The sequence below is a fragment of the Setaria italica genome, chromosome IX (assembly GCF_000263155.2).
Source record: "Setaria italica strain Yugu1 chromosome IX, Setaria_italica_v2.0, whole genome shotgun sequence".
NCBI lineage: Eukaryota > Viridiplantae > Streptophyta > Magnoliopsida > Poales > Poaceae > Setaria > Setaria italica.
In genome coordinates, this window is record NC_028458.1 from 44394478 (window position 1) to 44412010 (window position 17533).

Consider the following 17533-nt stretch of genomic DNA (forward strand, 5'->3'; position numbering starts at 1 on the left):
ATGAATGGTGTTAACTACAAAAACCTCAAACTTGGTGACTAAAGGAAAAAGAATGGTGTTAACTACAAAAACCTAATTATAATAGTGCATCATCAGGATCCGGTGCCGTCCTCAAACCACTTCATCCGAACGAGAAGAAGAAACGCCAGGAGGCTGCCGCTCCAAACAACTTTCCGTCCCGGTACTTCAATGCAGCTCGTTCTTTAGAGCTCTCATAGGCCTCCTGAGTTCTCGTTGCCCACGAACTAAAATTTACGCTGTCAACAACTTCTTTTACATCAGGGTGGCCTAAAATCCTGTTGCCTCCGAATCGTACGTTACACTTCACCTCGTGGCTACACCAGCTGAAGCACAATGATATGCGCTGAGACGTCTCATGTCTATTAACCATTTATCTGGAAGGCAGTCACCATTGCAGTGCCTTTTTTAAAGGACAAGGTCATTCCGTACAAAATTCTGTGGTGCGGCTGCAAATGAATATATTCACATGTCAGCACGTGTTGTATCCATTTTGCTGCTTTGCAAACAGCTCTTTGCTTCGAGTCACAAAATCCTAACATCCAGAAGTACACTAGAATGAGGGTTTTTTATTTCTTTTTTTTTTTTGAACGAATGGGCACGAGACGGTGCCTATTTCATTGATAGAGCAGAGTGTTACAGAGTAGTTTTAGATTACGGTTTGTTACATGATTACTCGCGAGAGAGAAAAAACGCTAAAGCTTTGGCCCCTGCTAGGATCCACGTGGTTGCTTCCTCTTTTACTTTTGCGGTCAAAGAGGTCGTTGTCATCTCGTGATGGTTGAAGATTCGCCTGTTTCGCTCGTTCCAGATCTCCCATAGTATTAGTAGCGTCATAGAGCATGTGCCTTTTCTAGGCGCTTCTGTCCTGGTAGTCATATTCATCCACCATTGTAGAGCGGTTTCCGTTGGGGCCCATTCCGAGGGGTGTATGCTTGGTTGAGATGCCTAGGTGGCTACGAGGCTCCATATGCGTTTGGTGTATCTGCATTGAGCTACCAGGTGGTGTGCGGTTTCCTGTTGTGCACGGCATAAAGGACATGTAGGGGAGTGAGGCCATCCTCGTCGCGCGAGGCGGTCGGCCGTCCATATACGGTTTTGGAGAATAAGCCATGCGAAGAATTTGCATTTCGGTGGCGCCCAACAGTGCCATAGTGTTTTGTATTGCTGCGCAAAGGTAGATCCCAGGTACTGTGCTTTATATGCCGATGCCGCTGTGTATTTGCCAGTCGATGTGAATTTCCATTGAATTGTGTCTTCCTGTTGTACTTGCATTTGTGGCCTTGTCAGGGCTGCTAGGCGCCATACCAATACGAATTCTTGGAGGTGTTGTATGGTCAGTCCCTCCTGGAGGTTGATGTCCGTCACCCAGGTGTTGTCGTGTAGTGCTTCTGCTAGATTTTTATGCTTCCCTCTGGATAGCATATACAGGTTTGGCGCAATGTCCTTTGGTCTAATACCTTGTCCCCATGCAGAATGCCAGAAGCTCGTTTTGCGTCCGTTACCCACCACAATCGTTGTGCAGGCCGCGAATAGTCGTCTGTCGGTTTCGTCACATGGCACCTCCGTGCCAATCCATGTTTTCTGCGGGGAGTCCCATTCGTGCCATATCCATCGTAGCCTCAAAGCTCTGGCGAATTTGTGTAGGTTTAGGACGCCTAATCCTCCGTTTTCTTTCGGTGAGCAGGTTTTGGTCCAGTTAACTTTGCATTTGCCGCCTGTTAGCATTGCGTCTCCTGCCCAGAGGAAGCGTTTCCTTATTTTGTCGAGTTCATCTAGAACTTCCGTCGATGCTTTAAGGACGGTTAGCAGGTATAGTGGCTGCGCCGAGAGAACTGTCTTTGTGAGACAGACCCGTCCTGCTTGGGAGAGGTTGCGACTATGCCATCCGGATAGCTTCTGTGCTGCTTTGTCCAATATTGGCTGGAAGTCCAGTTTTCTGAGGCGTGTGATCGTAAGAGGGAGACCCAGGTATCGGATTGGGAAGCGTGAGCAATTGGCCATTGTGAAAGTATTTCTTCTAGGTCAATGTTGGCGCAGCTGATAGGGGTCACGGTTGTTTTTTGTAAGTTGGTTTCGAGTCCAGTTGCCTCCCCGAAGAGATCCAAAAGTTGTGTTAGGTGCGTGACATCTCGTTGTGTCGGTTTGATGAAGATGACCGCGTCGTCCGCATACATGGAGATGCTTGTGCGTGGCGTGCGCCCGCCTAACTTTGTTAGTAACCCCATTTCCGTCGCTTTATGTATTAGTTGATACAACGGGTCTATCGCGAGGATGAAGAGCAGGGGGGAAAGTGGGTCTCCTTGTCGTAGTCCCCGTCCGTGTACTATTGGATCTGATGGTGTCCCGTTTATGAGGACTGTTGAGGTTGATGTGGCTAAGAGAGCCGTTATCCAGTCCCGCCATCGTGGGGGAAATCCTCTATTCCGCATCAGTTCTAGTAGATAGTCCCAGCGGACAGAGTCGAATGCCTTAGAGATGTCCAGTTTCATTAGTAGTGTCGGCGTGCTGTGCCTGTGAAACCTCCTGGCCATATTCCGTACGTAGAGAAAGTTGTCATGAATGCTTCTGCCTTTTATGAAGGCGCTTTGGCTTGGCGATATCAGTTCCTCTAGATGTGGTTGTAGTCGTATTGCCAGAACTTTGCTAATGATTTTGGCGATGGCATGTATGAGGCTTATTGGTCTAAACTCTTGAATTCTTTTAGCTCCGTCTTTTTTGGGTATTAGGACGATGTTGGCCGTGTTTACTAGGTTGAGGTCATTGCATCGAGCGTTGTAGAAAGCTTGTATTGCTAGTATTACATCGGCTTTGATTATATTCCAGCACGATTTGAAGAACAGACCAGTATAGCCGTCAGGTCCTGGTGCTTTGTTTCTAGGGAGGTCGGCTATGGCGTGTAGTATTTCGTCGTCCGAGAAGGGGCTATCAAGTCCTGATAAGTCCACCTGTTGGAGCGTCAAGTGTTCCCAATTGAGCGTTTCGACGCGGTTGGCTGGTGTAGACATAACATTGTCGAAATGGTCTTGGATTATTTGCTGTTTATCTATGTGATTAACTGCCCATCCATTTTCTGTCCTTAGTCGTTGGATGAAGTTTTTCCTTTTTCTTCCATTTGCCTTTAGGTGAAAGAACCGCGTATTGGCATCTCCTTCTCGTAGGTAGGTTATCCTGGAACATTGCTTCTTCCTGGCTTTTTCGATGGCCGCCCATCCTAGGAGTCTTGGCTTGAGTTTGCGTCGCAGTTCGCGTTCTGATTCGCTGAGTGTTCTTGTTTCTTCTGCGATGTCCAGGCGCAGGATAACTTCTTGGGCCATGTGCAATTTTAGGCGGGCGTCGGAGACGTGTTTGCGGCTCCATGCTCGCAAAGCGCGAGCTGTTGTTTGTAACTTGTCGTTGAGCCTGTGAAATGGTTCAGTGTGTCTCGTCGCCTTTGACCATGCCTGGGTGACGACCTCGTGGAACCCTGGTAGTTTCGGCCAAAAGTTTTCAAATTTGAAAGATGCTGGTTTGCGAGGACCAGATTGTTGCGCCAATAGTAGAGGACAATGGTCTGAGTGCGAGGAGGAGAGAGCGTGTAGGACATGGTCGTCAAATTGCAGATCCTATTGCTCGTTGCAGAATATTCGGTCGATTCGCGATAATGTCGGTTGTTGTCTTGCATTACTCCAGGTGAATCTTCTGTTCTGTAGATGTATTTCTTTGAGACCGCAGTGGTTTAGCGTTGCTCTAAACCTGCTCATTAGTCGTCTGTTTAAGTTTGCGTTATTCTTATCTCTTGCTCTATAAATGAGGTTGAAATCGCCTAGTAGTAGCCATTTGGTGTCGTCGTCAGGCCGTATGGCGCGCAGGTGGCGTAGGAAAGCGGTCTTTGCTGATTGTTGAGATGGACCGTACACCGCCGTTAGTCGGAAATGCAGGTTATTATGTTTGAGCGTTGCTGTTGCTGAGATAGAAAAACGTCCTATTTGGAAGTTCTGCAGGTCGAAGATTCTATCATCCCAGAGAATTAGGATTCCGCCTTTGGTGCCGGTGGCCGGTTTGTATGTGTAGTTATTTAGGCGAGGGCCGCCTAGGAGATTGACTAGGGTGGCATCAATAGTTTGCAGCTTCGTTTCTTGCAGGCATGCAATGTGGCACGGCGTTGCCAGCATTGTTTCGCGTACTGTGAGGCACCTGGCAGGTGCGTTTAGGCCTCTGACATTCCAGCTCATTATTTCGAAGTTGCTATTCATCTATGTGATCGCTGTTGCTCTTGTTAACGGCCTGGGTGCTGTATGGCTTGCAGTTGGTGTATTGTAGTTGGGAAGCGAGTGCGTTGACCGTGGCCGCGTTATCCGTGTGGTCGTGCCATGCGTTGTCGTTGCTGTTGTCGTCGTGGCGAGTAGTAGTGTCTCCCAAGCGTATTGCGTGTCTCGAGGGGGTTGTTCCGGGTGGATAAGTTCTCTTGCCGGACGCGGGCGGCTTAGCAGTCATCATCCGAAGGTTATAGCGCCAGTAGCGGAGTGCATAGTTCGTAGGTTTCGCCCGAAGGTCGCAGCCAGCAGGGCTAAAATAAAGGCCTCCCCGAAGGTCGCAGCCAGCAGGGTGAGGCATAGTGGTAGGTACGATATAAAGGTGGCGATACATGGAGTAGTAGTAAGCCTCGTGGTACGGTGCGGGGACTGCACCATCATGCCGCTTCTTGGTCCAGCTGCTGGAGCTCGCCCACCCCATCACCAGCCATCTGGAGTAGTGCGCCATTCACCTGATCAGCAGCTTCATCGTCGAGGTTGAAGAGTGCGGTCATAGCAGCGATGATGTAGTCCGGTAGTGGCCCCTGGAACATGTTAAGGAAATCCTGCAAGATCTGTTCTATTGGCACCATTTCATCATTTCCTATTCCTAACTTCCTCCAGAGGTTCCTCTGCGCGCGTTCTACTGCGGGCATTGTTGGCTTTTTTGCGAGGCGTGCACTCCGCCGCACCTTGCTCATTTCAAAGGTGCGGCCTCGGCGTTGGCGCTGCGGTGCAGGTTGTACCAGAGGCAGCGGCGGCAGCGCGAAGAGGTCTTTTATTTGTGTGCCTGTCGCTGTAATGTTGTTTTGTGGCGTGAGTTCATCTGGAGTGGGATGGTTTGGGCAGGCTTGTGAAGCTGTGGGCCTGGTTGAAAATGTATCTGGTTGTTGTTGGGTTGTATGCAGTGGCTGTGGTGACTTATTGGCGTTCGTGGGCTTGGTTGAGGGTGGGCTGGCTGGCCCAGGTGCGAGCGTAGGGGCTGCAGTCAGGAAGGCCGGTTGCGGCCCAACATCCAGCTGGTTGTGCTGCTGTCCATCTGGAGCATCTGCTGGGCCGGCCTTCTTCTGAGGAGGCCCACTTACTGGTATGAGGGCAGGGGCGTTGATTGCCTGGGCTGGCGTCGGCCCATGGCCCAGGGCTCCTTCTTCATCAGCAATGCAGAGGAGGTCCAAAGCCCGGTCGACTCCCTGCATCGCCGGCGTTGCCGTCGCCGCTGCTGGTGCCGGTTGTAGCGCCGCTCGTAGCCTGGTGAAGACTCGCGGCAGCGGCACCGGATCGGACCAGGCTTGTTCCCCGGCCACCGCGTCTTCGATCCCGAGGCGGTCGGCAAGTAGGCATGCTTTCCGGATGTACTCGTCGGCGCCGATGTGCCAAAATTGTTTCCTGGCATCCAGAGTTGAGGTATCAGTTGTGGTAGGTGCGGTGAGTACCTGGTGTTGGGCGTAGCTCTTGAGCGTCGCGGCTTGCGCCGCGAAGAGGGCTTGGAGCTGTAACGGCGGTAGGTGGCGCAGCTCTGGAACGCCAGCTTCATGGTGCCGTCCGTGCGCCGGTGCGTAGTTTCGTCTTGGTGGTGAGCGTGTACGTTCGCGGCGCGTCATCCTGGCGGAGCTCCAGTAGTCGTCGCCGAGCAGACGCCCTTGTCCTGGATGATCGTAGTCGTCGTCGTCGGCGTCATCATCGCGGCGGGCCGGCCACATAAATGGCCGGTCGTCGCAATGTTGCCTCGCCGGGCGGCGTCTTGCGCGGTCCTCCGTGTTGGCTGGTTCGCGATGGGCGCCCGCGCCGCGTCTAGCTCCATTTGCTCCAGCGCCGCCCGCGACCCTTCCGTCGTGTTTTGTTCTGGGGGCGCCCCTTGGCTCCTGTCGTCCTCGGCTTGGTCCGGCGTCGGCGCGTGGCTCCCGCGGTGGCCGAGGTAGGCGCGCCGGGAAGCGGGATCGTGCATCAGAAGGCGCACCGTCGGCGAGGCCGTAGCGCCAGTCGTAGCGGCGGCGAATGGGGACGACGCCTTGCGGGTTGTCGATGGCTTGCTGGAGATCTCTCGCCGCCGCCGAGTAGTCCTCAATTACTGGCATGTGGATGAAGACCTCGTATCGAGCCCCTTGCTGCCATGGCGACTGCAGGGGTTCGGCCGAAACTGCAAAAGCAGAGGATTGCGTTGTTGGATTGTGGGTGAAAGCCAGCCATACCTTTTTCGGGATCTCGCTCGGATCCACCGTCCAGGCCCATAGCTCGACGTGCCTGGAGTCCGCCGGCTGCAGCAGGTCCGTTACGATGTGCTGCAGGGCACATTTGTGGCCGATGATCCGCTCGACTATCTCCGGCGTCCAGGCATGCGGCGGGATGCCGTCGAGGCAGAGGCGCACCCTGAAGAAGATGCGGAAGCCGAGGGCGTGCGTGAGGCTCCTCCAGGTGCGCAGACAGATGTCGATGCCGGCGCCGGTGAAGCGCCCTCGACGACGTGCCTCCGCCGCGTGCTCCGCTTGCTCGAACTTGATGAGGTACGGCTCACGTTGATGAAGTGTGACGGTGACGTCGCCCGGGCGCAGACGGAGTTCCCTGGTGAGAAGGGCGGCGATGTCTCTGGCTCCGGCGTCAGGCGGCAGGTGCATAGCCCAGGGCACGAGTGCACAGGCTTCCCAATCTCTCGCGTCGTGTTCAAGGTGAAAGGAGCTGGAGACAAAGACGGTCTCAACGTCTGGCCGTGTGTGCGGATCTCCGATGGCCATTTTGGATCTGGTGGTTCTTGGCGCAGGTGTAGGCTGATTGCGGAGGGTGGCGGTGTGGCTCGGCGCTGTGGGATGTTGGCGGCGGACGCAGGCTTGAGGACTTCTGGGCGGAAGGTGTCTGGCGGGGGCTGGAGCTTGGGATCTTTGGGGATTTCTGGGCGGGAGGTGGGCTGGAGCTTGTGATCTTTGCGGTGGAGCAGCAGCTGGTTGCGCGGTGCGGATTTGCACCTCACGGCGCGCCGCCCGGCAGTCGCGTTCCCGGTGCCCAAATCGCCGGCACCGGAAGCAGCGCACTGGGTCGCGGCACGCAGAGGCAGAGTGTCCAGGGGCGAGGCATCTGAAGCACTGACCTTCGGTCTCCCGTTTGAAGGTGAGCAGCGCCTTGGTTGGTGCTCGTCTTGAATGGCTTCTGGCGCTCCGGTCACTTCCGCCATCGCTTCGCCGTGCCTCGGGCCGCGCCTGCCGCCGCGTCTTGCGGCTCGTCACTGGCTGCCAGTCGTGGCGCACCAAATTGTGCTGAGATATCCTCTTTACTTCGCCGTACCGGGGCCTGGGAAGTGCCGCTGACGTCGGGTCTTCAATGCGCCGCGTAGCCGTCCTATCGTCGGAGTAATGCCGGCGTCCATGAGCTGGAGCGCGCACATCGTCGTGACGTCGCCGGGTCGCTGGGTTAGTGAAGCGGCCTTCTCTGACCACTGCTGCATAGGACCGCGGCTGGTCCGCTGGGGCGTGGTGGAGGTTGTAGCTTCCAGGGCGTAGATCTTGCAGCGGGATCCTCAGATCCGGTGAAAGGATAGGCGGATCCGGCGATGCCGGCACCCAATCGACCTCGGGAGCCGGTGAATAGTGGATCCGTGGAGGCGGCGACGGCGGGGAGGGGGCGATGAAATGCGCCTAGGCTCTCCTCGTGAGCGGGGTCGGTGGGGATGGCGGGCGAGGGGTCGGGTTAGGCGGAGTAGTCACTGGGGTTCTGCGGGTGGGGAGGGGGCTGAGCTGGGCTGCCGGCGGTGGCGGCGGGTAGCGTGGTAGCGGGGGAGGGGGAAGGGGGGTTGGTGGTGAGGAGCGTGGGGCTCTCATTTTCCGAATACTAAGAGAATGATTCTCAATCGAAACTTATTTCTTATTTTACAAAATGCGTATAGACGTTAAAGACCATGGATAGTTTGCTCAATGATCAATAGATGAAATTGGATCATTGATGAAATTGGTGTATATGATTGGTGCCATCTTGATGCAAATACACAATCACCCAAATGCCATTCCTCCTAATTCAAGTATGACCTGATGTAGACACGTGCAGGCGAAGAGAGCGCGTGGAGGGAATCGCGGGAGTGGAGAGAAGCAAGGTGGAGCAATAGTTTTCTCCTTTCTTTTATGGAAATTTTCTTTCACCTCAAACTCCAAATTTATAGGAAAACCCCTCAAATTTCCAACAATAATACATGCATGGGCCAACCATATATATGCTCAAATGGCCTTTGAGAGGCAGTGTGTGCAAGAGGGTAGAACATGAGTAGGACTTGTGAATAGTGATCAGAGAACTCGTCTGTTGGCTTGGATTTTCCATTTTGGACACATCAGTTTCGTTGGCTTGGAAGGTATCAAGAACTCATCCGTGCAATACTTCCCCATCAGGAATACTAAGATGGCATCCATGGTTGAGCCATGACGCCCGGATGCCAACTGAAAACATAAACCAAGCCCGGACAAGTCCGGTGCTACTTGGCTGCACCAGAAAAACCACATGAGAATAATTTCTCTCCACGGCCTTAACCAGATGTTAGAGTGCTAACCTGCAAAGGCCCATGCTTATTAGGTAGATTTGTCAGTGACTCGGTGTGAAATGGAATGAATTCTCAATTTGAGCAAGCACTGCTTGCAGGAAATAAAATAAAATAAAGTTCCGTGAGAACTAAGCCTTTGGTATTCTTTCAATGTGTGGTCACTACATTATGCTGAGCTCTAAGCTTGTGAATTGGACACATTGCATCCAGAAAGTTAACTGTATACTTCTGCGTTGGTTATTTTGTTGGAGAGTTTTCGGTTTGGTTACGCAGGAGAGTGGAGAGTGATGCTAACCATGTGAACCACTTCCGTGGTTGAGTATTGAAGCATCAGGAAGGATTGATGAGTTCCTATAGCACAGCACATTTGATCCTGAACATCTTTACAAATGTCTATCATCCCTGTGAATCCAATCTCCTACACTCCTACACTACAAGTAACTCTCCCTGTTTCTCTTGCTGAATCTCGAACCTCAAGACCCGTCAATTAAGATCTTCATTGCAATGGACAGCTAATTAAGGAAAACATATATACAAAATTCATCAACATCAGTGCTACGTCATCTCTCTTAGAAACACCTTATGTGTCAAGTTTGCTTGCATATTAGTTAGACGGTGCAGATTGTAGTTTCGTGATATGTCCTTACATTTTTCTGGTTAGGGTTGTTTTTGTTCTGTACTACCACTGAGTAGTAGGTATATAAGACATTCAAGAAGATGTAGATAATAATAATCTGATACATCATGAAAATATTAATAAAACAAAAGTAAATTAAAAACCACTAATTTTACACATATCAAAGGGAAATATGATGCAAATGGCTCCAATTAATATGAGGTTAACAAGCGCCCGTGGACAAACTCATCTCGTGCATGACTCAAGAAAATATGAGGCACCTGAAGCTGAAATGGTTCACAAACTGCATGAGAAATACTAACTTGTTTCCCAGACTCCTCTCATTTTTATCTATCCTCATTCCTCAAATTTTCCTTTACACCAATCTTGAGCTCTAGGACTAGAATGTATGTTTTCTATGGTGGGGAGACGAGTAGTACATACATTTTAATTTGGTCGACTCACAATAGCCAATGCAGTGTCAACTTAATCAGATATTGTTTTTAGGTGACACACTTGGATAGCCCGTACGTACAGTCAAGAAATGAATCCTGAGACGTAAAGTTTTGCTATTAACAAATAAAACTTGAGTCACTAAACAAAATAGGAAGTGATTTTAAGAATTTCTAAAAATAATTCTGGTGTGCATTCTGCTCCTGTGGCAAAATTGATCATCATCCAAGTGACTTTAGGCACTTTCTGTTGCATATCCCGCTGCATAAAAACTTCTTTTTGCTTAACACATACAGATGGCGTGACACAGTAAACAAAGCACAAGGCAACAGTCAGATGCGTGCATATAAGCACATTGAGTCTCCACATTTTACAGGGACAGAGGAAGCTCAGACACATTACAAACGATTCTACTAATTCAAATAACAGTAATCAGTTCCAAAAGTTTCACAGCTAGTGCAAAAGATCTAGTAGTGCAAGTGCAAACATATTAAAAAATGAAACTGACAGGCCTGCAAAAGATTAGCTACATATCCCAAGTTTTAAGATGTAATACCATAATTGCACCATCTATGCAAACGCAAGTCTCTGTTCTCTACGGAAACCGAAGATGAAATTTCAGCACAAGCAGTTCGAGGGCGCGTAGATCACTTGCCATCAGCATCAGCATAGAACATGCTTGGGTACACCCAAAAGGGCTGCAGTTGGGTGTACCAGTTCCTCTTGAACACAATATCATCGTCATTGTCTGGATCCCACACAGCATCCGCCTCATCACCAAGCCCGTGCAAGACCCAGGGTACATCGTAATATGCGTAATACAAGCAGTTGTTCCTCTTGCCCCATCTTCCTGGGCTGACGCAAGAAAATGCCGGGCTCCTCACATCGCTTCCAATAAAGAGCACGTGATTCTCCAGCTTCTCCACCTCCACCCAAACTGCAGGTACAGTTGACATGTCCAGGCGGTAAGCTTTGTAGTTGACAGGTGCTCCATCAAATGAAAGAATTATGTAGTGGTCGACAATGAGGAGCATGTCTCCGCACACCACGAGCCATGGCCTTAGATATGGGCATTCATCCATGTCATCCCACCACACAGTTGCTATCTCCTGCAGACCAAGCTGGGGGGCCAAGGACAGTGTGTGGAGCCTGTACTTATAGTCCAATGCGATGAACTGACCATTGAACTCCACAATCTGCTCAATCCGCGAACCATTGAGCCATAGTTCTGACCAAGAATCACTTCCAACTGGCCAATCAAGAAGGGAGCGTTGGGTGCTGCCCTGTTTGAGAGCTGCGCAAACTACAAGGTGTGCATTATGTGAGGTGAGGGGAGCTGTCAACATGCCAGAGAAGAAATAAGTGTCCTCACTGAATCTCAATGGGAGCTGTGGTGGCAAAACTTTGGCACCTGTGAACACATCGACCACAACACAATTTCTGCCACCACCACAAATCAGCTGACCATAAGAAGAGCCCGCAAAGTGCAACATCTCAAATGTCTCTTTAGGAATCTGGCAGCGAAGGGCAGTTCTCAGGTTGGCTAGATCAAGGACCTGGCATGTGCGGAGCTTCACACTGTCATCACTTCTGGAAGGGAGATGAGGAGCACGGACTTTGATATGAGGCCGGACAAGGAGAGGCGGGAGCAAGGTGCAGAATGTTGATTTGGATGGGTATGAGGAGAAGGCAGAGCGCCAAGAGCGGCAGGTGGCAGCCAAGGCAAGGAGCTCGAGAAAGGAACCCAACAGAGGAATGATGGACTGGAGCAGACCTTCAGGGAGATCCGCCCACCCTTGAAGCCTGCATGCAGCAGGGGTTGTAGTGGAGGCAGAGCCACTGGAAAATTTGCTAGGACTTTGCATGATGTCAGACTCACTGCAACAAAGAAATGATCAACAAGTTAGAAGTATGAATTGCATGAGAAATGAACAATAGGCAGATAACTTGCTTGATACATAGATACCGTAGGTTATTATACACACAAAAAAAAATCTGATGGGGCTGAACAGATCATAATGTTTAGGTAAGAAAGCCGCAGGAAAAACACAGTTTCGTACCCAAGCGTCTTGTTCCAATTTAAACTTTTATTCGAGACTGCCTAAGCCATCTCTATTTTTCAGTACATTGTTTTTTTTCTGGCACGCAGAACATGATCTTAGGGTGCCATACACAGAATTGACACATGAATCAAAGTTAAAAAGTATTTTCTAATGGGAAAGTTTGCAAATCAAATGAGGAAATATGTGTTCATGTACTGATGTACCTTTTGCAAATGAACCATGGCATACAGAAAACCATTTCAAATATCTGCTCAAAACCACCAGCTAACAAAAAAGTGGAATCTTTATCCTAGCCACATTAGTTGTGGGGTACACATCTTTTTGAATCTACTTAATCAATCAGGTCCATCTATTCTACATTCTTCCGTATAGCATACAGTGACAGCAGAACTCAGTGGAAAAGAGATGCTGACGAAATTTGTTTGCCTGGTTTGGATTAAGAAACAGAAGCACTGAAGAGACACAGATATGACAAATGAACCGAGTAAAACAAAAACTAGGGACTAGGTGGCACCGTGGCAGGGAGAGTCTCTCCTGCCTAATGTTAGCATATATGTATCTTAAATCACACAATTAGAATTTTGATGCAACATGCAGAAGAAAATTTTGTTCTCCAGATTAAAGGTTCCCAGTTGTACTGCATACTTGTCTAGTAGCCTACACAAATGCCAGACAAAGGAAAAGAAGCAAGGATTGTTCAATTGGGGAAAAAATGTACAATAGCGTGACAAAAAAGAATGCAACAAGTGGTTTGAGGTTCAATTTAAGAACAGCAGAGCCCTAGCATCATTTATTTAGTGGACTACAGCAATGACAATCCAGGCTGCTAAAACATCTAGTCGTTACATGGAAAACTACGCCGTACTTACTAAAAATAACAATGATAGCATCAGATCCTGTACCCAATTAGACCCAAACATAACTCCAATTCATTGATGCTTCTTCCTGTCTGTGGATAAACCATGACATACACACCAAACTGAAACTCTTGTTCGACAACATCAACCAACCTCAAAGTCGGGTCTTTTCTTGAAGCCAGATTATTCATGGCGCATAATTCCGCCTAAATCTACTCGATCAATCAGATCCAAGACAGTAGGGTTCTTTCGTGCAATACATCTTATAATAACACCAAAATCCAATGGAAACCTAACTGTAATAGCTCGATTCAAGATCACACCACAAGAACAAATGCACGATGCAATTTCTTGGCTAGGGTTAAGGAACCGGCGGAGGAGACACGGATGAACCGAGAAGGGAAAAGAAAGAAACCGGGGTTTAGGTGCGAGGGAGGGAGGTGAAGGAAGGAGTTGCCTAGGAAGCAGGCGTCGGTCGGCGGCGGCGGCGGCGGCTGGTGGTGGCGGCGACGACGGCGAGATCGATTCTCCGCTTCCCAGTTCCAGAACTCCGGCTTTTCCTCGCTCCCTCCGATATGTGTATCGCTTTCAGTCCGTGGGCCAAATTTGGGCTTTATGATCCTGGGCCGTAGCTATTTCCATGTAGGCAGCGGGCTTAAAAAAAAAAGGGAGAAAGGATACAGGGGCGCGTTTGGATTTGAGCCAGCACTTGCCCTGCCAAAGACGTTGGCCGGCCAAACTTGGGCAGCAAGATGAACTGCAGCACGGGCACAGGTGCCAAACAGCGTCCTTGCCCGCAGTCAACGGCCAAATTTTGGCTTTGCAACCGAGGGCAGCTATCCAAACGCGCCCCTAGATGCAAAAGCGATAGGCCCTCTAATCCGTGGTAGAAGGCTAGAAAGAGAATTGGGCTTGATTAAAACAAATGGGCTTGATTGAAGGTATAGTTGGCTCCCTCACCATTTCGTTGCTTCAAATAACTAACACAAAGAGAATTGGTTGAGTAAATCGTTCTTATCTAATAGCAGGCGTTGGTTATATTTGACAGGGGCGGAGCTTAGTGTATTTCAAAGGGGGCCACGGCCACCTACTGTTCATTGATTTTTATAGCAAAATAACATGGCTGGCCCCTCCTAATTAGTGCCATTTATTTTATAAGGATCTTATTTGGTTGTATCACATTGGTCCAACAAGTAGCAAAACGTGCGAACAGATGCACGAACTTGTTAAATATGTGCGGTCAAATGTACACCACGGATCTATTTTGCCATCATGGTAGGTGACGTCCACGGTTTTATGCACATAACCCCTCTTTATTCCCCTTTTCATCTAATAATGTATACTTTCAGCTCATATAAATTGTCTTTGAGCACCCCATGAACATTGCCTTTGAGCTTGAAAGCAGCCGAAAGACAACCATAGTTTTTGCCGCAGTTTGAGCCCATCGTTCATTTGTTGAATAATTGGATTGTGTGTGCCCGCGTGAATGAAGGTTGAGGTCTTGTGTGTGGACTCATTTGTCTTTCTGTTTCCTCTTATTATTATTTAATCAGGTTTTTGACACGAGACTGACTCAGTTTTTGTCAAGACGAACAATTCCATGACAGGTGCTATAAATAATACAAAGATTGCCATGCTTCGCAAACTTTATTAGCTTTTCTAGTTTATATTCACCGATGTTAAAAAAACATGATGAGTTATTGTCAAGAATAGTCTTAAATGAGAAGGGGATAAAAATATGGGGTTATGTGCATAAAACCGTCCATATCACCTAACACTATGGCAAGCAAAATACATCTATGTGACGTACATTTGACTGTATATGTACACATTTGATAAGTTCGTGCACTTGTTCGCACGTTTTGTTGTATGGTGGGTGCAATTTAATTTTTGATAAATATAAGTAGAAGTGAAGTGATGCCGGTTTATATATGACCAAAAGTTATTGAACTAGTTAAATTCTGGAGAATGACTTAGCACCATTGTGGACTGTGGTATATGTATGATCAGTGCCGGTTCATCAGCATCCTTCACATTCGACCTTTAATTTGTGGACTGTGGTATATATCCGTTGTGATTTTTTTATATATAGTTATATACATTATGATTTGAAGCGTTTCTGTCCAAGAATAGTTATAAATTTGATTGAAACTAGCTGCAGAAAAGATCGAATTGAATCCATGAGCTCCATGTTGGATAACTGTTGAAGCCAATTCATTGACCAAATTATTGGTGAATGATCCATTTATTCACCGATTGTTGAACATAATGCCATAATGATAGGTACATTGTTCGTAATAAAAGCATTGCTACATTTGAAAAAAAATAAAGAAATAGTATTCAACGATTATGTATTGGCAAAATATACAAAAAATAAAACAAAAATCCATACGCATTTTGAAGCATGTTGGTGAGCTTTGTGTGTTTTTATAAGTTCAATTGTCCAACGTTCCTATTTTCTAATACCTAATTACTATTTTTCTATGCAAATATATTGCCAATCAATTTTAATAACTTGACTCTAGGGCAAGATGCCATGATACCAAGAATCACAATTTTATAGCATGGACTGAAACTATATATTGAATCCATCTGTTAATGCCTCACCTACTAAAAATAAATACATACCAATTATTTAGCAACTGAAAGTTGACAATAGCGCATGATTCTTTCTTGAGCAATATATAAGTGACACCACACCGAATCCGCACTCTCAAAGACTTCGGCTCTATATATGCTGAATGATATGAAGAGGTAGATAACAATACATAATGTCTCGGTAGGTTTGTTCAAGTTCGTGAAGTAGAATCGTAGAAGAATGCATGCATGGATCGGAGTTGATGGAAGTGAGAGGCATCAGGAAACAAATTAGCACGATCACCTCTTTTTCTGCTCTGCCTAGAATGTCTTGAAGAGAGAGTCGAAGCCGTCCCAGGAGCTCAGCTCCTGACACTGACCACTAGTAGAGAATTGGCTTTCCATACGCCCCCTTTTGTCCCGGTTTAAAGTTGGTCCGGGACAAAAGGTTCACCAACCGGGACTAAAACTCGGTCACTGGTGGGGGGCTCACCAGACACAATCCGTCAGTCAGCTCCATATATAGTACCCAGTCTCGTCACTCTGAGAGGCCTTTTATCGCGGTTTGAAACACCAACCGGGATAAAAGACCCCCCTTTTATCCCGGTTGGTATAAACCAACCGGGATAAAAGGGTCCCCCACGAGTTAATACAAAAGGATAGCATCCCCTACATACTCAAATGTGGTGTGTAGGTGGGATGGCAAGGAAGCTACACGCGAGGCTGGAGGTTGTGGGTTCGAATCCCACGAACTGCGCACGCGCATATTTCGCGTGAAAAATCGCGTGTGGGGGGAGCCTCCTGAGAGCTTGTCTCAGTTGAGTGACCCGGGATAAAAGAACCCCCTTTTATCCCGGTTGGTTTATCCCGGATGCATTTTCAGGATATTTGCACCCTACCAACCGGGACTAAAGCCCAATTCTCTAATAGTGGACTGACGAGACTGGGTACTATATATGGAGCTGACTGACGGATTGTGTCTAGGGACATCACCATGAGCACGCTCATGTTGCTAGCTGGGCTTGCGGGGTCCAAAGCTGCAACATCCCCACAGCCAACGTGACCATAAGCACGCTCATGTTGCTAGCTCAAAAGATGTTTTTTGCAGAAGTTCCTACCAATATTTCTGTCGACAACTTATCAATTTATTTATTATTAACTTTCTGAATTTTTTTTGGAGACGAACACCAAATGAAACAAACCATTATCACAATTTGATTTTCTTGGTAAAACTTTTTTTGGAGATCGAATTTAATCTATGAGCTCCATGTGGGATAACTGTAGAAGCCAGTTCATTGACCAAATTATTGGTTGATGAGCATTCATTTACCAATTGTTGAAAATATTGCCAGAAAGAGAGCATAATTATGATAGGTACTCTGTTCATATCTAAAAAAGAATTGCTCATTTGAAAAAAATGAAATAGTATTCAACGATTGTGTATCGGGCAAAATATACCAAAAAAGTTAAAACAAAATGCATGATAGATCTTGTATTCTTGTTGGACCGGAGGCACTTTATACTACGCGTTTTGAAGCATGTCGGTGAGCGTTGTGTGTTTGAAGTTCACTTTTCCGATGTTCCTCTTTTCTACCTTATTACTATTTTTCATTGCTAATATGCCTTAAATCCGTTTCTATAACTTGACTGTAGGGCAAGATGCCATGATAGCAAGAATCACAATTTTATATAGCATGGACTGAATATATTGAATCCATCTGCTAATGCCTCACCTACTAAAACTAAATGCGTACCAATTATTGTGCAACTAAAAGGTACTCCGTAGTCAAAGAGCCTCTAGCCTAGTGGTTAAAGCACAGCAGTATCTAGCGGGCCTAGACTCGACTTCCCGTGGGAGCGAATTAAACAGTGTTAGAATAAAAAATACAAAAAATAGGTTGGGGTTCCCTGCTGATTTCAGTTAGAAAAAACCTGATCTATATGACTATTTATTTTGATATCTTCCCAATGTTTCTTAGTATGACATTTTTGCATGCTGCAAGCCTGCAACTAAACCCACTCCAAAGGGATTAACCTGGTCATGTTACAGTTGTTTAATTTGAGGCATTCTAGTCTGCGTGTTACGGTTGAAAGGGTTTTTGGGGCTTTAAAAAATAGATTCCACATTATTGACAACAAACCTTTCATCCATCAAGACAGAA

The 17533-nt window shown here is 47.7% G+C and overlaps 1 protein-coding gene across 1 annotated transcript; it reads right to left on the reverse strand.

Moving 5' to 3' along the window:
* Nucleotides 1–10189: 10189 nt before the first annotated feature.
* LOC101769069 (putative F-box protein At3g25750) lies at nt 10190–11781 on the reverse strand. The gene has a single exon (XM_004984175.2). It carries the CDS (start codon nt 11737–11739, stop codon nt 10522–10524), a length of 1218 nt encoding a protein of 405 aa, XP_004984232.1. The 5' UTR covers nt 11740–11781; the 3' UTR covers nt 10190–10521.
* Nucleotides 11782–17533: the final 5752 nt, after the last annotated feature.

What these genes read in the sequence shown, in the direction of transcription:
- LOC101769069 (XM_004984175.2), bottom strand. Translation starts at nt 11,739, where the DNA reads ATGCAAAGTCCTAGCAAATTTTCCAGTGGCTCTGCCTCCACTACAACC.